The 25505-nt window shown below is 38.7% G+C and overlaps 1 protein-coding gene across 4 annotated transcripts in view; it reads left to right on the plus strand.

Moving 5' to 3' along the window:
* The window catches only part of SNAPC3 (small nuclear RNA activating complex polypeptide 3), a 39474-nt gene extending 14064 nt beyond the window's left edge, over positions 1–25410 (plus strand). The window contains exons 4-11 of one of the 4 annotated variants that reach the window (XR_009223459.1): positions 5890–5994; positions 8121–8270; positions 16632–16714; positions 18027–18191; positions 20924–21031; positions 22217–22854; positions 23574–23922; positions 24835–25410. Coding sequence is in view for 1 of the 4 variants with exons in the window: in XM_058565831.1 (XP_058421814.1) it covers positions 5890–5994; positions 8121–8270; positions 16632–16714; positions 18027–18191; positions 20924–21031; positions 22217–22364 (759 nt within the window). In the remaining 3 variants the exon portion in view is untranslated. Of the gene's footprint in view, positions 1–5889; positions 5995–8120; positions 8271–16631; positions 16715–18026; positions 18192–20923; positions 21032–22216; positions 23547–23573 lie in introns of those variants that run through there. The other 3 variants (XR_009223460.1, XR_009223458.1, XM_058565831.1) reach the window with 3 other exon arrangements.
* Positions 25411–25505: the final 95 nt, after the last annotated feature.

The following is a 25505-nucleotide window of genomic DNA, read 5'->3' on the forward strand; positions in this document are numbered from 1 at the left end:
GGAACCAGCAAACTGTTTTCCACAGCCGCTACGTCATTTTACATTCCCCCCAGTAATGCACCAAGGTTCCAGTTTCTCCACATCCTTGTCAACATTTATTTTCTGGTTTTTGATAATAGCCATCCTAGTAGGTGTGAAGTGGTATGTCATTATGGTTTTGCATTTCCCTAATGATTAGTGATGTTGAGCATCTTTTCATGTACTCACTGGTCATTCGTATATCTTCTTTGGAGAAATGTCTATTCAAGTCCTTTACCAATTTTTTACTTGGGTTGTTTGTCTCTATTATTTTGTTTTAAGAGGTCTTTGTATATTCTGGATACTAGATCTTACCACATATATGATTTTAAAATATTTTCTCCCATTCCTTTTTTTTTTTTTTTTTGTGAAGGAGATCAGCCCTGAGCTAACATCCATGCCAATCTTCCTCATTTTGCTGAGGAAGACCAGCCCTGGGCTAACATCTGTGCCCATCTTCCTCCACTTTATATGGGACACTGCCACATTATGGCCTGACAAGCAGTGCATTGGTGCACACCGGGGATCCGAACCTGGGCCGCCAGCAATGGAGCGTGCGCAATTAACTGCTATGCCGCAGGGCCAGCCCCCTTTTCTCCCTTCTGTGGGTTTTCTTTTCACTCTCTTGATAATGTCTTTTTTTTTTTTTTTTTTTTTTGTGAGGAGATCAGCCCTGAGCTAACATCCGCCAATCCTCCTCCTTTTTTTTTTTGCTGAGGAAGACGGCCCTGGGCTAACATCGGTGCCTATCTTCCTCCACTTTATATGGGACGCCGCCACAGCATGGCCCACCAAGCAGTGCGTCGGTGCGCGCCCGGGATCCGAACCAGCGAACCCCGGGCCGCCGCAGCGGAGCGCGCGCACCCAACCGCTTGCGCCACCGGGCCGGCCCCTTGATAATGTCTTTTGATGTACAGAGTTTTAAAGTTTGATGAAGTTCAATGTATCTGTTTTTTTTCTTATGTTGTCTTTGCTTTTCATGTCATACTTAAGAAGCTGTCACCAAATCCAATGTTTTTGTTTTGTTTTGTTTTTTTGTGTGTGAGGAGATCAGCCCTGTGCTAACATCTGCCAGTCCTCCTCTTTTTTTTGCTGAGGAAGACTGGCCCTGGGCTAACATCTGTGCCCATCTTCCTCCACTTTATATGGGACGCAGCCACAGCATGGCTTGCCAAGCTGTGCGTCAGTGCACGCCCGAGATCCGAACCGGCGAACCCCGGGCCGCCGCAGCGGAGCGTGTGCACTTAACCGCTTGCGCCACTGGGTTGGCCCCACCAAATCCAATGTTATGAAGATTTTTCCCTATGTTTTCTTCTAAGAGTTGTATAGTTTTTAGCTCTCAGTTTAAGTCTTTGATCCATTTAGAGTTAATTTTTACGTATAAGGTAAAGGTTCAACTTCATTCTTTTGCATTTGGATATCCAGTTTTCCTAGCACCATTTGTTGAAGACTGTGCTTTCCCTATTAATTGGTCTTGGCACCTTTGGTAACCATATAAGGTTTATATCTGAGTTCTCTATTCTATTCCATTGGTCTATGTGTCTATCCTTATCCTTGAAATAATGATGTGTTTTTTTCTATCATTCTGTTATTGTAGTGTAGTATATTGATTGATTTGCATGTGTTGAACGACCCTTGCATCCTGAGGCTAAATCCCACTTGGTTGTGGTATATAATCCTTTTAATATGCTGCTGAGTTTGGTTTGCTAGTATTTCGTTGAGGGGTTTTGCATTTATATTCATAGGGGATGTTGGTTTGTAGTTTTCTTGTAGTGTCTTTGTCTGGCTTTGGTATCAGAGTATGCTGATCTCAGAATGAGTTAGAAAGTATTCCCTACTCTTCAGACTTTTTGGAAGACTTTGAGAAGGATTGGTGTTAATTATTCTTTCACTGTTTGGTAGGATTCACCGGTGAAGCCATCTAGTCCTGGGCTTTTCCTTGTTAGGAGGTTTTTAATTACTGGTTCAGTCTTCTTACTTGTTATAGGTCTATTCAAATTTTCTATTTCTTCTTGAGTCAATTTTGATTGTTACCTTTCTTCTGCTGGCTTTGGGTTTAGTTTGCTTTTCTTTCTCTAGTTCCTTGGTGTGTACAGTTAGGTTATTGATTTGAGATTGTTGTTTTTTAATGTAGGTGTTTACAGCTATAAGTTTTCCTCTATGTACTGCTTTTGCTGTATCTCGTGTTTCTTATGTTGTGTTTTCATTTTCATTTGTCTCAAGATATTTTCTAATTTCCTTTGTGATTTCTTTTTTGACCGATTGGTTGTTTAAGAGTGTGTTGTTTAATTTCCACATATCTGAATTTTTCAGATTTCCTCCTGTTACTGATTTCTAGTTTCATTGAATTGTGATCAGAAAAGATAATTTTTATGATTTCAATCTTTTTAAATTTATTAAGACTCGGTGGTCTATCCTAGAGAATGGTCCGTGTGCACTTGAGAAGAATGTATTCTGTGTTGTTGGATGGAGTGTTCTGTATATAGATGGTCCCTGACTTACAATGGTTCGATTTAACAATTTTTTAGCTTTACAATGGTGTGAAAGTGATATACATTCAGTAGAAACCTGCAAACTTTGTACTTCAAGTTAGTACTTCAAATTTTGAAGTTTGATTTTTTTTCTTGGGCTAGTGATATTCAGTATGATACTCTCTCATGATGCTGGGCAGTGGCAGTGAGCCGCAGCTCCCGGTCAGCTACACGATTACAAGGGTAAACCACCAATACACTGACAACCATTCTGTACACATACAGCCATTCTCCTTTTCACTTTTGTTATAATATTCAATAAATTACATGAAATATTCAACACTTTATTATAAAATAGGCTTTGTGAGATACTCAACATTTTATTATAAAATAGGCTTTGTGTTAGATGATTTTGCCGACTGGTTAATGTAAGTGTTCTGAGCATGTTTAAGATAGGCTAGGCTAAGCTATGATGTTTGGTAGGTTGGATGTATTAAATGCAGTTTTGACTTAAGATATTTTCAACATATGTTGGGTTTATTGGGATGTAACCTCATCGTAAGGTAAGGAATATCTGTATGTCTGTAGGTCTCATTGGTTTATAGTGTCGTTCAAGTCTTCTCTTTCCTTATTAATTTTCTATCTGGTTGTTCTACTAATTCTTGAAAGTGGGCTATTGAAGTCTCCAACTATTATTGTAGAACTGTCTATTTCTCCCTTCAATTCTGTCAATTTTTGCTTTATATTTTGGGGTTCTGTTGTTAGCTGCATATATGTTTATAATTAATGTATCTTCTTGTTGGATTGCACCTTTTATTAACATATAATGTCGTTTTTTGTCTCTTGTAACATTTTTTTTTTCTTTTTCTGAGGAAGATTTGCCCTGAGCTAACATCTGTTGCCAATCTTCTCCTTTGTTTACTTGAGGAAGATTAGCTCTGAGCTAACATCTTTGCCAACCTTCCTCCATTTTTGTATGTGGGTCACCACCACAGCATGGCCGAGGAGTGGTGTAGTTCCGCTGGCGGGATCCAAACCTGCGAACCCAGGACACCGAAGCGGAGTGCGTGGAACCCACCCACTACACTCCAGCCCCTCATGTAACCTTTTTTGACTTAAAGTCTTTTTTGTCTGACACTAATATAGCCATCCCAGCCATCCAACACCCCTTTTTGTTACTATTTGGGTGGAATGTCTTTTTGTATTCTTTTAGTTGCAACCTCTTTATGTCTTCATATCTAAAGTCTCTAGTAGAAAGTGTATAGATAGATCCAAGTTTTTTATCCAATCTGCCATTCTTTTGCCTTTTTAATAGGAGAGTTTAGTCCATTTATGTAATTACTGATAAGGATTTACTTCTGCTATTTAGCTATTTGTACGTATATATTTCTTTTGTTCCTCAATTCCTCCATTACTGCCTTTTTCTGTATTTAGTTGAATTTTTATGGTGTATTGTTTTGTTTTCCATCTTCTTTCCTTCTGTATATGTTCTACTTATTTTCTTAGTGGTTACCTTGGGGATTACAATGAACATCTTAAAATTGTAACAATCTAGTTTTAATAATACCAGCTTTATTTCAGTAGTATCGTGAAGGATAGATATTTGGCTCCTATACATGTACTCCTCCTCCTTTATATTGTTATTGTCACAGATTACATCTTTATATATTATGTCTGTTAAAATAAATTTATAAATACTGTTTCATGCATTTGCTTTTGGAGACAAAGAAGTTACAAACCGAATGTACAGCGACTCTGGATTTTATATATACCTAGTAGTTACTGTTGCCAGTGTTCTTTATTTCTTCATATGAGTTCAAGTTACTGTCTAGTGTCTTTTCGTTTCAGCCTGAAGAATTCTCTTTAGTATTTCTTATAGGGCAAGTCTACTGGTAATGAACTCCCTCGGCTTTTGTTTATCTGAAAATGTCTTAATTTCCCCTTCATTCCTGAAGGATAGTTATGCCGGTTATAGAATTCTTGGTTGACAGTTTTTTTCTTTCATGCCTTTCAATATGTCAAACCACTGCCTTCTTGACTCTGTGGTTTCTGGTGAGAAATCAGGTGTTAATCTAATTTCAATGTCTGGGTATCTTCAGGGGTGGTTTCTGTCAGATTCTTTTTTTCTTATGAATGGGCCGGATTTTCCTGTTTCTTTGTGTGTTTTATAAGTTTTTGTTGAGGACTGGACATTCTGAGTATGTTTTTTACTTGCTGAGGCCTGGAGCTGTCTGTGACTTTTCCTAAGTATTGTTCCAATGTGTGTATTCCTTGTTGTGTACAGTCACTGATGTTTCTGTTTCATTATCTCTCTGGTCAGCCAGTGATCTGACCAAGATTTCCTTAAGTGTCTGCCTCCCCAAATGAAAAAAAGGGTCCTGTCCCTTTAAATTTTCCAATAGCTGCTGCTGGGGGAAGCCACTGCTGACAAGAGGGCCAAAACCAAGGCAGGTATGTGCTCCAGGCCCTCAGGGCAATACCAGACCACCCAAAACACACAACTCCCGATTTTTGGAGAACAAGGTCCCCACTGCCTGTCCTGGCATCAGCCATCTGTTCCAGGGACACGGGCTGCTATCTCTACACCTGTGACAGGGCTGAGGAATGGGGGATGGTAGTTGGTTTGCACCCTCTGCTTACTTATGAAAGACCAGCACCTGTGCCTTCATCAAGCACTCCCCTGGTTGATACATGTGTCTGATCAGGTTCAGAGTTCCAAAGTAGTTGGTTCTGATCTCTTTCCATCTTATTGGTTGCTTTGGTGGAGGGACTGATCCCTAGACCTTCCTACTCTGCCATTTTGCGTGACATCACTTCCACTTATTTTTAAAACATCTTTTGCACCTTCTTATCTAGTCCATCCTGGTGGCCCCTATTTTATAGTTATTAAGCACATAGGAAGGAGGTGTAATGTATTAAAGATGTGACAATGTTGTAAAAAGCAAAGGTTTTATTTAGAGTCAAACAGATCTGTATTTGCATCCTAACTCACTGATTTACCTTGAGTAAATCTGAACCTCTGAGCTTCATCTGTCAAAAATATGTCATAATAATATGAAAGGAGGTATGCAAAAGTGTTATAAGTGCCAATGTTATACCAACATTAGTTGATATTTCTGTTTTATCGTCAGTTGCTAAGCACTTAGTGCCAAACATCTTATTAGATGCTTTATGTACACCTTCTCAGTGACAATTCTGTAAATAATTTTTTTCTGCTTTTTATAGAATATGTAGCTAAAGGTTAGAGAGGTTTTAACAGTTTTCTCGAAGTAGAATTAGGAGTCAAACCCAGTGCTGTCTGACTCCAGCCCTTGGTTATAGCCTCTGTTCCACACTGCCTCTTATCTGGGTCACAGTGTCTGATTTTAAGGTCTCTTATTAATGCGTTTTCCTCCTTCAGGAGTCACATGCCATAGGAAAAAAGCCTGAAAATCCAGCAGACATGATTGAAGAAGGGGAGCTTATCCTATCTGTGAATATCTTGTACCCTGTTATATTTCATAAGGTCAGTGGTAAAACCTGTCAGATTTCACAGATAATATGAGTGACTTTTGTCAAAGCATTTAATTATAAGAATAATCACATTCCTTAGGGCTCAAAATAAATGCAAGCATATGCTAGCTTATCTTACATCCTATCTGTATTTTTGGGTTCTTTGTTTTAATAAGGAATATCATAAGTAAGGTCAGATTTCAAATAACCTTTTGATTAATAGGATGACAGTTATAGCATTGGAATGTATACCTGATTTCTGCACTAGAAGCAACTGAAGTATATATACATCCACATTGATTCTAATTATATGAGTTCTTGGGGGTTTTTGCAGGTTAGGTGACTGGTGAAGGAGTAGGGTGACCTTTGTTCACCAGTTCAGAAGACTGGGAAACTTACTGAACTAACTAAAGATGGCTCTTTGATGAAAATGCAGAAAGCTAACAGGTCGAGGATATCCAGGAATTTCTTAGGAGTCTCTAATAAAAAGAACTCTGTCCCAGGCCAGAGTGTGTGTATTCTTGATTCCCCAAATAGATGTGACATAAACCTTGATAAGGTTTAATTGAAATATCACTATACATAAATTGCACTTGTGAATAAGTAGACTTTTATGAATCATCTGGGATATAGTTAGTACTAATTACCTTGTTCATTTTAAGATCTCAAATTACCAAACAAAACTAAATTAAACCAATAAAACTGAACCTCTGGGTTTATAACATGAGGGTAGTGTATAGATTGCTTGATTTCAATGAGGTAACTTTCAGGAAATTTTAAAAGATTGTGCTGCTAGATGAAGTTATATTCCAAAGGCTCTTTATGCTAATGTCATTTTAGTAGCATTTTGATTATAAACTTTAGCTCAAACTAAAAAAGTTCTGTTGCTTGGGGCCAGCCCTGTGGCTTAGCGGTTAAGTGCGTGCGCTCTGCTACTGGCGGCCCGGGTTCGGATCCGGGCGCGCACCGACGCACCGCTTGTCTGGCCATGCTGAGGCAGCATCCCACATACAGCAACTAGCAGGATGTGCAACTACGACATACAACTATCTACTGGGGCTTTGGGGGAAAAGAAAGGAGGAGGATTGGCAATAGATGTTAGCTCAGAGCTGGTCTTCCTCAGCAAAAAGAGGAGGATTGGCATGGATGTTAGCTCAGGGCTGATCTTCCTCACCAAAAAAAAAAAAAAAGTTCTATTGCCAAGTGTTTTAGTCTGTTCCGGCTGCTATAACAAAATATCACAGCACATAAACAACAGAAATTTATTTCTCACAGTTTTGGAGGCTGGAAGTCCAAGATCAGGGTGCCAGCATGGTTAGGTAAGGGCTCTCTTCTGGGTCACAGAAGGGGCTAGGGAGCTCTGTGGGGCCTCTTTTATAAAAGCACTAATCCTATTCATGAGGGCTCCACTCTCATGACCTAATCTCCCCCAAATGCCCCACCTCCCAACACCATCCGGAATTGGACATTAGGATCCCAGCATGTGAATTTTGGGCAGATACAAACATTCAGACCATAGCACCAAGTGTCTCAATTGTGCCTGTGTACCCAGGTGACTGAGTGACAACACTAGAGGCCAGTGCTATTGAAAGATTTTTATTACTTACATTTCCTGAGAGGAGGGGGTACACCACACTATGCAGGGCCATGGGGAGAAGCACCAGTGTCAGTTGGGAGGCAGCAAGGAGTGAGGGAAAAGCAGAGGCCACAGCCTTTATTGGGGTTTCTGTGAAAAAGGCCAGGTAGGACAGGGTAAACAGTTTAGGATTGGCTAGTTTGAATAATTCCAATGGGCTCTCGGGTACAGGGGCTGTCCTAGTTGTCTGGTACTGGCTCTGGATTGACTTAGGACAGGGGAAATATTGCCTTGGTGTGTGAAAGTTAAATAAAGGAGGCAGTTTCAGAGTCTGGATCACAGGGGAGATATAAACAACTTTGACCATTAGTTTGGACCTGTAATAAATGGATGCCAAATAGAAAAATACAGAATCTAAGAAAACACAGTTAGAACACCAAGTTATGGGGATAACTTAAGTTAAGAAAACTAGTAACTTAATTTTTATTTGGTCATATCAGGTTTTACAGTTTAAGTGCTTTGTCCCTAAGTGAACACTTATTTATTTACTGTTTGACTTTTAGCACAAAGAACACAAACCATATCAGACGATGCTGGTGTTGGGCAGTCAAAAGCTCACAGAACTGAGAGATTCAATTTGCTGTGTCAGTGACCTCCAGATTGGTGGGGAATTCAGCAACACTCCTGACCAAGCACCTGAGCACATCAGCAAAGTAAGGCGATTTTTTTTTACCCCCATGACTTTTCCAAAGATTGGGCTATACTCAGTTTTGATTTCCTCATCTCCCAGTTATTTCTCAGCCATTCTGTGTACACTCTTCCTTCTAAGGTCATAGTGACCACCAAATTGTCTAACTAGCTGGTCTCTTTTGCTGTTTATTCTCTTTTCTTTCAAACTCTATGAGAGTCAGTCTGTCATAACTGCCCCCAGACAAGGGTTGGAGTCCGCCCTAGAACCTCTCTGCCTGTAGAAGGACCTGTCCATCCAAGGACACCACTACCAAACAGGAACATCACATCTGATGTTGGTCCTTGCTGGTGTTTCCCAGGGCAGTGCTCTCAAAAGGACAGAGAAACCCTACATACCCGTTGAATAAGGATAGAAAGGAAGGAAGTGTTACACTGGCCACACAAAGTTTTCAGAGGGATTTCTTGCCCAATAAAGTAGTAGGGCCTTGATCCTTCTGAATTTCATCATAGGGCAAGCTTGAACTAATTCTGTTACCTGGTACAACTCTGGCAGAGGACCACAGATTTACTGGCCTACTTAAGAGGGGCAGCATCTCCTGTAGATGAGTAAAAAGGTCTTTGGATCAACTAGAGTGGAGATAGAGTTTGGACAGGAACCATGACAATCTCTATTTTTGCTGGTTCCTTTGCCACCAGCCACATAAATGTTGTTATAATGTAGGTTTCATCTTAGTTCTTCTTATTCTGAAATCTTCTGGTCTTTCCCTCACTTTTCATGGTTTTAAGTCTACTCCAGTCTTTGCTAATTTCCCTGTGTAGCCACGTCGTCTCCTGATTTCCAAACCATTATTTTAATTGCTTGCTGGACATTTCCACTTAGCCTCAGTGCTGCTTGATATTTTTACTGCACTTTTGTAGTCGATTCACTCTGCCACTTTTCAGGGCAACTGTTTTATTCCTTCTGAAACTGCCAACGTCTTTTCCTCATGGCTTACCTTCAGCTGAAAACCTTGCTGTTTATTTCACTGAGAAAATAAAGTTATCAGAAAAGAATTTTCCATCATCTCTCGCCCACATTTTCCCATCTGCCCGTATACTCTGCCTCCCACCTGTTACCATGGATGGAGTAAACCTGCTGTCTAAGGCCAATCTGCCTGTCCACTGGATTCCATCCCTGGTTGCATAACCAAGGACTTCCTTCTTGTAATTATCCCCTCTTGGTCCTGCATCATCAGCATTTTCCGTTCTGTTGGCTTTCCCATCAGTATACAGATGGCTGTAATATCATCCATCTTAAAACCTCTTCTTGACCATGTGTCTTCCTCTACCTACCACCTTATCTTTCTGTTTCCTTCTCAGCAAACTGACTCAAGAGTTAGTAATCGTTAATGAGTTAATAATAGTACCTAAATTCATTGTTTCTCTTTTTCTCCCCCCGCTTTATCTTGCACTCACTTTTGTTCCCTGCCACTCCACCAAAATCACTTTTATTGATGTCACCACAGACTGTTAGCTCTCATCTTATTTGACCTCTCATCAGCATGTGAGACAATTGAATATTCCTCCTTCCTTTTCTTTACGTGGCGTTTAGAACATTATACCCACCTGATTTTCTTCCTGACTTAATTCCTTTGTTAGATGCTTCTCATCTTCCTGATTGATAAATGTTATTAAGCCCTATGAATCAATCCTCAGACCTGTCGTCTATATATACTCCCTAAGGGGTCTTGTCCAGATTCACAGCTATAAATACTAGGACTCCCAGATTTATGTCTCCAATCTTAACATCTTCTCTGAACTCCAGACTTATATGTCCAACAGCCTCCATGACAGTTTTTATTGGACGTGTAATAGCCATCTCAAACTTACTATGTTCAAAAGCAAACCCTAGATCTTTCTTCCTCCTCAAATCTATACCTTCCCCAGTGTTCCCATCTCAGTAAGTATGCCTGTTCTGCACCTGCTTACTTAAGCTAAAAACCTTGGAGTCATTCTTGCCTCCTTTCCATCCCACGTTGAAGGCATCAGTAAGTGCTCTGGCTCTACTTTCAAAATATATTTAGGATCTGCCCATGTGTCTGATCCTTCACAGGTACCAGGCTGGTTAGACCACCATTATCGTGTCTGGACTGCTGCAGTAGCCTACTGACAGGTCTCCCTGCCCGCCTCCACCCTTCCCTTTATCCTTTATACCAGCCAGAATGATACTTTTCAGGTATCAATCACATCTGCAGAGGCTTCCTCTTACATCTAGAGTAAAATACAGAGTCCTTATTGTGGTCTACAAATGGTGCATTGTCTGGTCCTTTCTTCCTCCCAACTTCATATCCTAACACCCTCTCCCTCAGTTGTTGCCTTCAAAGCACACTGCCATTCTTGCTTTTTCTCATATATACTAAGCAGGCTCCTACTCAGAGCCTTTGTGTCTTGTGTTCCCTCACCCTAGAATGTTCTTCACCCAGATATTCAGATGGCTCACTCCTTCATTTCTTCCTGCTCTCAAATGTCACCTCAACAGAGAGGTCTTTCCCTGCAGCATCCAGATTACTATTCTCTTCCCCAGTCAGGCTGTATTTTCCTTAGTAGCACTCGTCACTACCTGGCGTCATATTACATATTTGTCTGTCTTCCTTAACTTGAATGTAACCCCTATGAGTGTAGGGACTTTGTTTGGTTCATTGATGTATTTTTTTTGAAGATTTTATTTATTTATTTATTTTCCCCCCAAAGCCCCAGTAGATAGTTGTATGTCATAGCTGCACATCCTTCTAGTTGCTGTATGTGGGACGCGGCCTCAGCATGGCCGGAGAAGCGGTGCGTCGCTGCGCGCCCGGGATCCGAACCCGGGCCGCCAGCAGCGGAGCGCACACACTTAACCGCTAAGCCACGGGGCCGGCCCTATTGATGTATTTTTATTCCTATGCCGATGTGTGGCACAGAGGAGGTCTCAGTTGAATAAATGAATGAACCACAGATACCTCAAGCTCAATGTTTAAATTAAAATTAAACTCATCATTTTACCATCTCCCTTTTTTTTCAGATGACACTCTCCCTTTTCATTCCTGTTGATTCAGCCTTAATAGCTCCAGATTCTGTTTTTTCCATTGCCAAATGCTTTAGTTCAGCTTCTCAACATCTTCTCCTGGAACTATTGTAGAGGCTTCCTAACTGGTCTTCCTACCTTTAGACTGTCCTACACATGCCACTCAGGATGTCTTTAAAAAACAAATTGAACACCAAGAGTGAACCCTAAGGTAAACTGTGGACTTTGGGTGATTATGAGGTGTCAATGTAGGTTCATCGTTGGTAACAAATGTACCATTCTGGTGAGTGATATTGATAGTGGGGGAGGCTGTGCATGTGTGGGGGCAGGGAAATCTCTGTACCTCCCTGTCAATTTCGTTGTAAACCTAAAACTGCTTTGAAAAAATAAAGTCTTCTGGTGCTGGCCCAGTGGTGCACCCAGTGTTCCCCTTTGGCGGCCCAGCGTTCGCCGGTTCGGATCCTGGGTGCAGACCTACTCACCGCTCATGAAGCCATGTTGAGGCGGTGTCCCGCATAGAAGAGCTACAACTCTGCAACTATGATACACAACTATGTACTGGGGCTTTGAGGAGGAAAAAAAAGAAAAAGAGGAAGATTGGCAACAGATGTTAGCACAGGGCCAATCTTCCTCAAAAAAATAAAAAAATAAAGTCTTTAAAGGGAAATCAATCCTGTCATTCTCCTATCTAAAAATCTCAGTAGGGGGGCCGGCCCTGTGGCGTAGTGGTTAAGTGCATGCGCTCTGCTGCTGGCGGCCGGGTTCGGATCCCAGGCACGCACCAATGCACTGCTCGTCAGGCCATGCTGTGGCGGTGTCCCACATAAAGTGGAGGAAGATCGGCACAGATGTTAGCTCAGGGCCAGTCTTCCTCAGCAAAAAGAGGAGGATTGGCATGGATGTTAGCTCAGGGCTGGTCTTCCTCGCAAAAAAAAAAAGGTAAAAAAAAAAAAGATAAAAAAAATCTCAGTAGGTCTCCCTTGCCTGTAGTCCAGACTCCTTAGGCTGACATATAAGACCTTTTGTAATGATGAATCCCAAGTTAACTTTCCATACTATTCACCCCCTACTTTTACACCTTACGCTTCTGCCACGATGAATTTATCTTCCTCAAGCATGCCATACTTTTTTATGCCTCTGAGTTTGAACATGATAGGAAGCCCTTTCCCTCCTTCCATCTGGTGAGTTCATATTTCCAGATCCAGCTCAAAACTCACTCATTACATAAAATTTTCCCTGACTGTCTTCTCTTTGAGACTCGGGCACCATTTCATAATATGCTGTTACTATTTGCTATGTCTGTCTGCCCCACAAGGCTGCCTATCCAGTCTATTTGGTGACTGTCATGGAAGCCAGCATTGTGACTCACACAGACATCACTGAAATAGTTTTTGAGTTATGTTGAAATTGTTTGAAGATATTTGGGTTCTTCTGGTTTGCCATCTCATTGCTCTTGGAGATAAATATTAAAGAGAAACACGTGGAATTTCAAGGGTGTATGCAGACCGGAAAATAAGAGATTTATCTTTCTTTTAAAGAAGCAGCAATCTTCTGCAAAGTTTCTCAACGCTGTAAAAAAAAAAGTGTAACTATAAACTTTATAAGATCAATTTAATAAGAACAATCTGAATTCATCCTCCTCATTCCAACCATGTCATCACTTGCTCATAGCGGTTTGAGTCACATCTGGGAACCAGTCTTAGCTCCAGAAACCCTAGAGTGTTTTCACTAGCTGGGTTAGTTTATTGTGTTGGTACATCAGTGCTGATGCCTTCAGCAGCTTCCTAAGCAGGGGGCTAGATGACTCACAGTCCTGTTTTAAAATATATACACATCTGCTGCTATATTGTTTCTGCCTCTTCCATCTATTAAAATAATATCCTCTGATTATTGAGCACTTACCATTGCTAGATGTAATGTCTTTGGAAAGAATTATCACCATTTTACAGGTGAGAAGAAGATGGCTTGGAGCATTGTCATGAGTTGCCCATGTTCAGTAAGAGCAGTGGTGGAGGCTGGATCCGGAAGCTTGTCAGCTCACCTCCCACATTCGTTCTTTGCCATGGTGGCATTATGCCTGGCTTGAGATGTCTTTCCCCACCCTTGTTTACTGGGGGAACCGGCACTGGGTGGAAACTTGAGTTGTGCTGTGATCAGTGGCGACCTTCTAGTACATGGACTTTGTGGAATCTTTGCCTGTTCAGACACTTGTTTTGTTTGCTTCCTTGTTCTCTAGCTGTTTTAGGAAGGTGAACCCATATAAATGAGTGAAATTTTGCTGATGCTAACAGTTGTTTGGCCTGTGGAAAGATTTTTATTTCATTAATTGGCATTTGTATAGTATGGTTTTTTTTTTTTTTTTTTTTTTAAGTTTTGCCTTGGAATATGTTAAACATACACACAAGAAAGAGAATAGTGTAACGGGCCCTTATGTACCCATTACCCATCTTCAAGAATTCTCAGCATTTTGCCAGAATTATTTCATCTCTTCACCTGATGCCATTGTCACATCCAGTTAAATTTGAAAATAAGTCCTTAAGTTAGAATGCTTTTTTTTGACAAGTTGCTATTTGGCGTGTATTCCACTGGTAACCATGGAACAAATTAGTAAGTTGCAGCTCTTGCACTGAGGACATAAGAATCTTTTTTTTTTTTTTGTGAGGAAGATCAGCCCTGAGCTAACATCCATGCCAGTCCTCCTCTTTTTGCTGAGGAAGACTGGCCCTGAGCTAACATCTATTGCCAATCCTCCTCCTTTTTTTCCCCAAAGCCCCAGTAGACAGTTGTATGTCATAGTTGCACATCCTTCTAGTTGCTGTATGTGGGACGCGGCCTCAGCATGGCCGGAGAAGTGGTGCGTCGGTGCGCGCCCGGGATCCAAACCCGGGCTGCCAGTAGCGGAGTGCGCACTTAACCGTTAAGCCACCGGGCCGGATCCGGAAATAAGAATCTTTATTCCAGCCAATAAACAAGACTTTGGAATAAAATACTTTAATTTGGTATGTGAGAGGACTAGAAGAGTTGGGCCAGTATATTTAAATCTCTTTTAGAAGCTTTCTCTTTTAGAAATCTCTTTTAGAACTACTACAGTAGTTCAAGAATGGAGTGCATTTGAAAATATATGTATAAAATCAGTGCTAGTAGTTTCTTCTTTTTTTTTTTTTAAATGGTCCCTCATGTTTTAATGTCTTATCTATTGATCTTTTTTACATTGCTCAGATTAATCTTGTTTTGTCAATAATCTCTTCAGGGTCTTAGAGAAACTCTATGAAAATACTTTACACACATATTATTCTGTTACTTGATATAGGAAGAATGGTAACATAAATTTAAGCTGTAAAAATTTCTTTACTCGAGCTTCTCCAGCACTTTCTTCTATTACCATTTTCCTCACAGCAACTTCTAGGATGTTTCTGAAGTTCTGATATAGCTGATTTGAATGTTAGCAAGAGAATAAATGACTAATTGAGGCCTAAAATTATAAACAAATAACGACTTTGTTCAAATGATCATATTAGTTATCAATAGTTACTTTGTTTACAAAATGGAGACAGTAATAGTGGACTCTTAGGTTACATTAGATTAATAACAGAAGTAACTTCTTACACTGGTTTTTCCATGTTGGATGGTGTTCCCCCCCACCCCTCCCAACCTTGGAACTTGCTGACAAAATAGGGCAACTAGGTAGTGAGGATCTCTGGTTACCTTTGAAAAATTAATTGGTATTGAGAATACTCACATCTTCTGTTCTACCCATTTGTATACTGAGATAAGAACAGGTTATTAATGGATGATTTAGGATTTAGATTGAAAACATTTTTGTTCTTTTAGAGTTCCCCTCTGCCAAAGGCATTAAGTTGCCTAAATCACTTAAGATGAAGTTCTATAGAAGCATTTTGTAATGAACAGAACTTTATACAGTAAACTTTCTGTTTGTTTCCAAAATAAGGCAACAGTTATTCTTTCAGAACCTTTATTTTGGACCCTAACTTACCTCCTTGGGGGGTTAGAAGTATGTTATGTGGCAGATTTTGTGTTATGTTAGCCGGACATGGCATTATCGTACATTATATCCTTTCATCTCTACAATCACCTGGGAAGAAAGTAACAGCTTGACTCCTATTTTACATGAGGAAACAGGATCAGGAGATTTAGCGAGCAGTCCAGGGGGAAACAGCACAGCTGCTCTCGTGAGAGTGTCTCACGCCAACAGCAGATGATCTGTAAATGGGGGAATGAAGGAAATTAAGAAAAACAGAAGCTTCAAAGTAGGAGAGAAATTAGGCTATTTGAGGGTAAAATTATTTTAATACCTGAAACACATTTTTTTATAGTTCACACACTGCTTTTGATTCTCACCACAATCCTATGAGATACCATGGCAGATATTATTCTCATTTTACAGGTGAGGAAACTGAGGTCTGAGGAGTAAGTGTAGGTTGAGGAACAGAACACAGGTCTTCTGACCCTCACCCAGGCATATAATTCTAAGCATATGGTGAAAGACGAGTCTAACAGAGTGGTTCTCAACGCTGGTGGTACATGTGACTCTCTGGGGAGCTTGGAAATACACTGGTGCCAGGGGGCCGCATCCTCAGAGATTCTCACTTAATGGATCTGAGGTGAAACTTGATCTGTGATGTTTCTGTGATTCTGTTATGCAGTCAGGATTAAGAGATAGCCCTCTGATGGACAGTCTGGTAGACGGAAAGTTAAGAAACCCGAGGGTTCAGACCAGTTGTGCAACTGCTATGGTACTTTGGGTGAGACTGCTTGAGTAAGAATAGAAAGTCACATTCTACCTGCCTAGGAGTTACTGAAAATATAAAGAGAATTTTTATAAAAGCACACTGAAAATATTTTTTAAAAGACAGGAAAACATCACTACGTGATCATTGCTGTTATCACTGGGGAAATATCAAAGATGTGACTTGGTTTAGTTTTTTGTTCTAGTATCCAAAATAGTTGTCACTGCTGTGTATGCAGATGATAAAATAATACTGAAGTTTATTTCATTTCTAATTGGATTCCTTTCATGAATCTCAGGAGATTATGTAAATCAAACTTAGTGATTAAAACAGCAATATGCTAAAATTGAAAATAGCAGCAAGGATCATGTCTTTACACCTTTATCCCTGGTAACTAACATAATACTTGTCACATAGGAGGTTCCCATTAAATATTAAACAAATTAATAAGCTGAGTCTATTCTGTGAGTTCCATAAAGTTACTGTAAAACATATTAGTATGGTTTTATGACATACAAATTTTGAATTAATACTTAGAGCAATTTCATAATTGTTAATAGTGAACTTTCTCAATACCATCTATTTTCTTGTAGGACCTATACAAATCAGCCTTCTTTTATTTTGAAGGAACATTTTACAATGATAAAAGATACCCTGAGTGCAGAGATTTGAGCAGGTATAGTTTCCAAAAATCTTCTCAAAGTCTTTCCTGTTTGTAGTTCTCAAAATAATGTTGTCTCCACAAATCCTATTATTGGTCTGTTAAGGCTCTTTGCCAAGGAATTATTTTGTTAGATTGTTTCGGGGTCAAAAATTCTCTCTCAATTTTTAAAATATTTTCAAAGTTACTTCATCCTAGGTACTAGTAATCAAAATTAATCAAAAAGTAATCAGAAATTAGTAATCAAATATATCAAAAAGTTAATAAATTTTTACTCCAAAAAGAAAATTTTCCTACCAAAGATATACATAGACCATTTCAAGACCTTTGCCAGCTCTCTAGAATTATTTTTTAAATGTATTATCTGCTATTTTAGAAATTACAGTAAATCTTGTCTTGAACCTTAGATACAGCTAAAAAAAATTAAATCCCACTTACATACTTGATTAATCTCTGTTCTTCATATTTAGTTGACAGCAGTAAATTAATCTTTCACTAGTTTTTCTGCTTGTCCAGTGTATACTATTGTTTGCCCTAGGTGAGTGTATATATATACACATATGTATATAGTTAAGTACCTAACATGAAAAATCTGTATCTAATATGTTAATTCGACTATACTTTTGTTATCAGTGTCCTAGCAACTAGAGTATATATGCATATGTTTTCTGAGTGTTTATATAAATTCTTTCATCACAGCCATTTGTATCTGTGTTCTAATGTAGCAGTTCTCAAACTTGTTGGTCTCAGTGCTCCTTTAGACTGTAAATAATTGACTCCAAAGAGCTTTTGGTTATGTGGGTTATAACTCAATATTTACCACATTCGAAATTGAACTAAGAAATATTTTAAATATTAACTAATGTAAATAATCCCATTACATGTTAACATTAATAACATTTTGTGAAAAATAACTTTTCCAAAACAAAATAAAATAATGAGAAGAGGGGCATTGTTCTACATTTTCCACTCAATGTGAAGTGATAACACACACCACATAGCCTCCAGCAAACTGGGCATTTATGAGAGAAGAGTTGAAAAGGGCAAATGACATTTTAGGATTACTGGAAGGATAATTTTGACCTCATGAACCCCTGTGGGGGTCTCAGGAACCACACTTTGAGAACTGCTGCTGTAATGAGTGAAGAAAAATTCAAAGTTCCTAATTCCAACCTGTGTCAGCCACTTTGATTTTCATGTCGGGATGGCAACTGTCCAGTAAATTGAGCAAGCCACGTTTTGTGAAATACTGCAGTCACACACCATTTTCTGTCACTTTTAGGTTTCTGTGGAGCAATGATACATCTTTGCCTTTTTCCCCCCTCAGAACTATCATTGAGTGGTCAGAGTCCCATGATAGAGGCTATGGAAAGTTTCAGACTGCTAACATGGAAGATTTCACCTTCAATGACTTGTATATTAAACTGGGTTTTCCTTACTTGTACTGTCACCAGGGAGACTGTGAACACATTCTTGTCATTACCGACATAAGGTAAGTGGCAGCACTGAGAACATTTTATTTGTTCTTTTCTCCTTTTATTTCATGGTATATAAAAAGCACAGGTAGTTTTTCTTTTTTTTTTTTTTTTTTTAAATAAGAGGAATAAAAGTAATCATCGCTGCAGCTTGGCTTGGGAGCAGCAAAATAAGAAGTTCGGTTTCCATACAATGACCAGCTCTGCATCTATTTGCATCCTCTGTTGTTCATTTTTTGGAAAATCTATAATAAGTACTTTACTGTTTGTTAGGAGGTTTTAGATACTTTTATTTATTTATTTATTTTTATTTATTTATTTCCCCCAAAGCCCCAGTAGATAGTTGTACGTCATAGCTGCACATCCTTCTAGTTGCTGTATGTGGGACGCGGCCTCAGCATGGCCCGAGAAGCGGTGTGTTGGTGCGCGCCCAGAATCCAAACCCGGGCTGCCAGCAGCGGAGCGCACGCACTTAACCGCTAAGCCACGGGGCCGGCCCTAGATACTTTTAAAAGTTTCTCCATTTGTATATTAGACAGCTGTCGTTCAGGTAGTAGTCACCCACTTTGTCTATCCATATAGGCCCTTTGCTTTACAAATTTGAAATTGTATTTCTAGGTTTGTCTTTTTGCCAAAATTTGAAGGAGATAAAAAGGAACTGGGGGAAGAGAAGAGTAATTCTAATATTTGACAAATGTGAAGTCTTAATACTTTGATAAAGATTTAAAGTGGGAAGAACTCAGTCTAAAATGAGATTTGGGGATTAGTCATAAATTTTGTATAGCTGGTATGTCTCTTCCTCATGAATAGGGCTATTCATTTCCTTACTTAGGAAATCTCAATTTATGAAGAACTAATACATAGGAATAAGCTCTGCTCTGTCCCTGGTTTGATTCCTTCTTAGAGGCCATTTTTAAGCCTTTTTGTGGAGCAATGATACACCCATGCTTTTATTATACCGATAATAGGAACTGATGCTTTTAGGAAGTCCCTGCTTTTTACTTTTTTTGGGTCTCAGTGACCAGTCTCCAAAAATTTACCTCCTGTGCACGCATTCTCAGGATGCTACCAGAGGAAGTACTTCACACGAAGGCTAAACCTTAAAAAAGAAAAACACGGAATGCAAAGCAGAATAGATAAGATATAAAAGGAACTCTCAGAATGATGGGAAAAGGAAGTTTCAGAATGATGGCTGAGTAGCAGACCTAAAGAACAGCTTAGTCGAGAGACTGGAGCAGGATGGGGGGCTCAGGAAGGACGTCTAGAACTGCTAGACCTGTTGGTGCGTAACCCAGGTGGACAGTACGTTTACCGCTGTCAGAGAGTAGGGAACTGAATCAGTGACAGGTACACTGAAACCTAGGCAAATGTAAACATGAGAATTAGCTGGAAAACAAAGTGTTACATCATAAGAGGAACCTGTAGTCAACTGTGTAGCTTAGGTGGAAGTAGTATTAACTCATCAGAATTTAAACATTAAATTCTGTTTAACCAGAGTTACACGTAGTTCTATAGAGGGATGCGGAGGAGCTAAACTGAGAAGAAACGGTTAGGAATGGAACACAGTTGCCCCTAGGGAAGAACTGCTGCAGCGGGAGCCAGGAGAGCTCCTGCGCCTCACAGATCTGCACGACTTAGATGATGGACCTTTCCTCCTTTGACAGTGTGCTCTGTAAATGTTCTGTAAGCTGTTCCGCCTGCTCTTTCACTCAGTGAGGGGACCGTGCCTCCGAAGACGCAGGAAAAGGAAGACAACCCACTTTTCCCTGGTGATCTTAGTTTGCTTCCCTTTCTCACAGTGTAGGCATATTGCTGTCCATCCAGTGTCATTCCTTACTTAAACTCAAGGTGGAGACACAATTTACACTTATTAAGCATTTGCAATGTGGGATTTTCCTAAGGAATTTTTTTAACCTAATTTAGACTACAAGTTATTTTTATCTTACAGGTGAATTTAATCATTCAGTGCCATTCTATAGTTTAATAGTTGGTAAACTGTTAAGTTTATTAATCATTTTCTGATGAAGTCGATAAATTGCTACCCTTTCTTACTAAAAAAAAAAAATCGAACATTAGAACGTCAGGGACCTTTAGAATATTCTTATCAGTCCCTTCATTTTTCAGAAAAGAATCGGTGCATGGTTAAGGGATTTACCCAAGCCCACTCAGCCGACTAGTGGCATAGTGGAGATTGACTTCCACTTACAATTTCTTAGTTCTGACACTGAAAACTAAAGTCCTACCAATTCACATTCTACCAGGTGCCGGATTTGGATTCTAATAAAGGGGACAGTAAACAACAAGAGCCATATTGTAACAGGTAACCAGTTAATCTATGTAAAATAGCTAGATAAAATAGTTAAATGAAATAGTTGCTCAAACTAAGTTCTATAAAAAAGGTACTAAGTAAGTATTGAGCAAAGCAAGGATTCTTTGATGGAATACCTTCAAGAAAAGCTGCATACAGTATCTCTCTTAGAGAGGCACAGTGCACATTATCATAAAGGGATTTGAGAAGTTTCACAGGAAAGAAAACATTGTTTAATCCAAAATGCTCTTTTGGACAACGTGTTTTGTGGAACACAGTTTGGTCAAACCCGGTGTAACAAGTCAGTCTGTTCCTAAATCTTTCTAAGCAAAAACTTGAAAATATACCTACTGTGTTCTTAATGTTGAGGTACAGATATATTTAATTCTTTACAGATCACAAAAAATGCACTTTAATATCTTATTTTCTCATGTACAAAAGGCTTGTGCATCGTGATGACTGCTTGGATAGGACACTTTATCCCCTTCTTATCAAAAAGCATTGGCTGTGGACCAGAAAATGTTTTGTTTGTAAAATGTACACAGCCAGGTAAGTGATAGCTATTTTTTCTTTGAGAAGTATTGGTTTTTAATAGTCAAGTACTTTTTTTCATTTTTGGTATTTCAGTTCTTTTCTGTTTTCAATCTGAGGACTTACACTTTGGGGTATAAATAATACAAAAGGGTTTTATCTAGCAGGGAAGTGCTGCAAATCAGTTTAGTAGTTACAACCACATTTTAAACAATAAGGAAATGAATTACCGTGTACAGTGGAAGTCCAGTGGTAGTTCAGACTGTAGTTTGGTTGATACAATGCTCAGTGTCATCAGGGGGCCATTCTTTCTGGCTCTTGTCTACAGTTTACAAAATCAGCTTCTCTTCAGTGAAAAACTAACACATCTCATATATAATGAGGTCAAAATATGGTTTTATAAAATTCTCGCTTTATATGATTCTGCTTGTTTAGATTGGTTTTTAACTGAGGATCAGAGTAATAAGAAACCATTAACAGGAAAAGGGAAGAATTTAGTGTCATCAATTTGTTTTGGGTTCCCCACCACAGTATGCTTTTCTAAATGATTAATAGGAAAACAGGATAAATTATTTATAAGATCAAAATGGAAATCAGGGAATGTTAAAACATTCCATGAGATGCAGAGTTAAGGTAGACTGAAAAACAGCATTTTCCTCTTACTGTGAGCTAACGTCTCAGGCCAAACAAACCAAAATCTCAGTTGAGTAATATTACCCATATTCCCATTTGTATACACTCTAACATTTTATCCTGAATTCCAGTTAAAACAGCTGGAGTTTTCAAATTAACCAGTAATAATTTACCAGTTAGAAAGATAAATTAAGCAAAAGTTTATCAGGTCTGTAGCCTCTAATTTATTTTGGTTTTTCAGGATGCCCTATTAGAAAAAAATGATTATCTTCATATTAAGTTACTTGGAAGATAGGTATGCCGTGGCAAGTGTATGATGCTTTCAAATATGGATTTATATTATTCTCTACTTACCTTTAAGAGGTCTTTCAGAGAAACAGCATTCTGCAGTGTTTCTGTTAATTGTCTTTCTGCCTTGGGGAGTATTGGTAGTGATATGTCTGTATCTATATATGTATACAAAATTATATAAAGGCCTTTGGGAATGTTGTGCTTACATGTTACTATACAGTGTGTTAAAGCATGAGAAAGTTGATTGTAATGCTGTACCTTTTTTTTTTAAAACTACAGATGGGTGACGAACAATGACAGTTTTGCACCAGAGGACCCGTGTTTCTTTTGTGATGTTTGCTTCCGAATGCTTCACTATGATTCAGAAGGCAACAAACTGGGAGAATTCCTCGCTTATCCTTACGTTGATCCTGGAACCTTTAATTAATAACAGTGTACCCTTGTAAAATAACTGTACTCTTGCATGGTGATTTTATTTCCAAGAACGCCACTAAGGAACAGGATCCACCCAAAACAATCAGCTCAAGTTACCTGCCCCGTGCCCCCCAACCACCTAAAGTTAAAATCAGAGACTTATAAAGTAACTTGATTGTATTTAAATGTTTACAAATATAGTTATTTTAGTATTTATGCCAAAGTATAGTTTTTATTTAGTGCTTTCTGCCCAGTTTTGAGTGAGTTGTTTATCTTACTGAGTTGTAGCAGTGCTTTATATGGTTTGAATACAGATCCTTTGTCAGATGCATGTAGTCTGAGTTTCTCCCAGTCTTTGGCTTGCCTATACAGTCTATATGCAGAGTGCTTTTCAACTCATCTATCATTAGCCAATTCAATTAATGATACATCAAGTGGTGGAAGTGTTTTGAAAATTCTTTGAAGAATGTGAGACCTACACCTTAGACCATGAGGCTTCCAAGGTAAAGATGCTTCAAATATCTGTAATGAAAATAAGGGAGAAGTTAAGAATAAAAGATTATTTAATAAATACAATATTAAGAATTGCTATTATGTAATTTAATGTCACAGTGGGCTCTTTTGTAATGTTAGGTTTTGTTTTGGTAGAAACTAGGCCCACTAAACATTTTAATGAAACTCACTTCAGAAATAATGAATATAAAAAGATCTTGAGTAGATACTCATATCTTCACAGAAGTACCATTTAAATTGAAGCTTCTTGACAAGAACTTCTTGTGAATCACAAATGCTATGAGTTTAAAATGTACGTTAACATTTTTATGATTTAAAAAAAAAATTACAGATTTTATGTAATATGACCACTGAGACATAGGAAGTCAAGATCCTATGGATTGCTAGCTCTGGACACTTATTCTTGGGCAGCAATACCCAGTATTCTGTTTGTAAAAAGAAAACACACAAGTTTTTCTGGCTCAGCTCTTCCATTCTTCTGGCCCTCTTACTATGATAATCCTAGTTAATTCTCTTCTGTCATTCTGGGCCAAGGGGCCACCTTGATAAATTCCAAAGCCAAGCTCATCAGAGAAAACTATAGCTATCTATATGAAATGTTTTCCGGAAAACTTTTTTGGTGGAAGATTTAATTCTAAGACTTTTAGAAATGCTGTAAAATAGTTCATTTTAAATGTGTCATATTTAAATTTCACATTCTCTCTTCTAGGTTGTCTTTAAATTGGACTGAATTCCACATTTCCTGGATGTCTAAGAACAGACATTTACCATATAAATCAAAAACGGATTAAGCCTATAAACCTATGTGTTTGAAACGTTGACAGTGAAATGTTTTATGGACTCAAATGCCACATATCCAGTTCAGCCAACTGGTGTGTAGAGGACAAGCACCTGTTTCTGGTATGTCTAGTGGTGTTCTCATTCACTGACTCTGTCAATACACTGGCTTATGTTACTGCCTAAATTTTTACTTTCTTATTTCCAGTGACGCTAAATTGAACAGACTGAAAATTCTCCTGGAAAACCATAGATTTACCCAATTCCTAAAAGTTCCACAGGTAGAAATGAATTTTTGCTTCCTTTATTTTTAAACTGCATTCCTTATAGGTCTTGCGTTAGTATGCAAGGGTCTGTGTACTATCATTTTTGTCATTTCATATCCTCAGAATGACAAATCCCGGAAAGTGAACTGACATAATGGAAGCATTAATCCATGTGTGGTGCCAATCAGTTCATTTTAGTAGACAAAAGAAAGACTGTCAGTTAAAACATTACTGCTATTGAAATTCTTGTTGTATCCTTTATTGAGAATATTATCCTGCTGTTCATTAACTTTTTCACTGAAGTTACAAAGGCTCAGATATCTTTCTGTGTCATTTCCTGGTGAAATCTAGAAAGGAAAACCTAAGCAGGTTACTCCCAGAATTTGCCAGTGTATCAGTTATACAGGTCTCCCACCAAGTACAAGTCAAAAGAATCTCCTCAATTTGAAATAGGCATAAAAGATGTCTTGAATGAGGGATTTTATACCTGCGAAATTCAATATTAAACACAACATGACTGTTAAAGTACAAGTATCAGTTTATCTATGAAGAAAAGCAAATATGAAAATGTGAACTTACCAACATCCTCTGTAGTTAGAAATGAATTAGATTTTGATTAAATAGTGGATGGTCATGCACAAAATCACTACTTAGAAAAGCAATACCCATTTCCTTAAACATCCTTTTCAGGCTTCAGTATCCTCAAAGGATAATTTGACCTTTCTCCCAATCAAACTGCAGTCTTTATCATCTCTAAGGTTAGAGAATTACACAGCACAAATATAAAAACATTTCTGCCCATAAAGTAGCTTCTTCATTTCTTAAGGTGTAATGGGTTTGCTGTTTCCAATAGATCATAGTTTCTCTAGCCGATGGAACAAAATAGGTTGTTGGTGAAGCCCTCACAAAGCCTTTGCTTTTGTATAGGACTAGATGGCAGACCTCATCTTGACCTGACATCTTCAGCCGGGTAAGTGTGTGTGGGTATGCCACAATCAGTGTGCCAGCAAAAACTGAGTAAAATCTATCATCCTACTAAACCACAGGATATAACAACAATTGTAAGGTTTTCCAAGCTGTTTACACGTACAAAATCGCATTCAGGTTCTCCAATTCAGATAGTACATCTGAAATTTCTCCAGGGCAGCTGAGAAAACCTTCAACAATCGATTCTGCTGGGTCATGCATAACTTACTCTTTTAAATGTTATCCAATGGGTTAAAAAGCAGCACGAAATAGGTGGTGTTTATACATACAAAATAAAGTTGTGTGTTTTTTTTGCTAGCTATCTCATAAATTATCTCTTAGTGACTTGTTCAGCTGTGGAGTTTTGACCAAATACACAATTTAAATTGAGCCAGTGCTCCTGAAAGTGGTCATCTGTGAATGAACTTAATGACATAGAGAAACATTTCTTAAAATGAGGGTTAAAAGAGAACGCAACTGTGTTTTAACACTACATAAATCAACTGGTTAGAGCAAGGTCAGCCCACACAAGCAAACCATGATCAGAATGCTGCTGTGTGTCTCCAGAAGTCGAATATCCTGTGGTTTCTTGGTAAAACTATATAGATCTGTTGGGTCACAGAAAAAAAGAA

Source organism: Diceros bicornis, chromosome 22 (genome assembly GCF_020826845.1).
Source record: "Diceros bicornis minor isolate mBicDic1 chromosome 22, mDicBic1.mat.cur, whole genome shotgun sequence".
Classification (NCBI taxonomy): domain Eukaryota; kingdom Metazoa; phylum Chordata; class Mammalia; order Perissodactyla; family Rhinocerotidae; genus Diceros; species Diceros bicornis.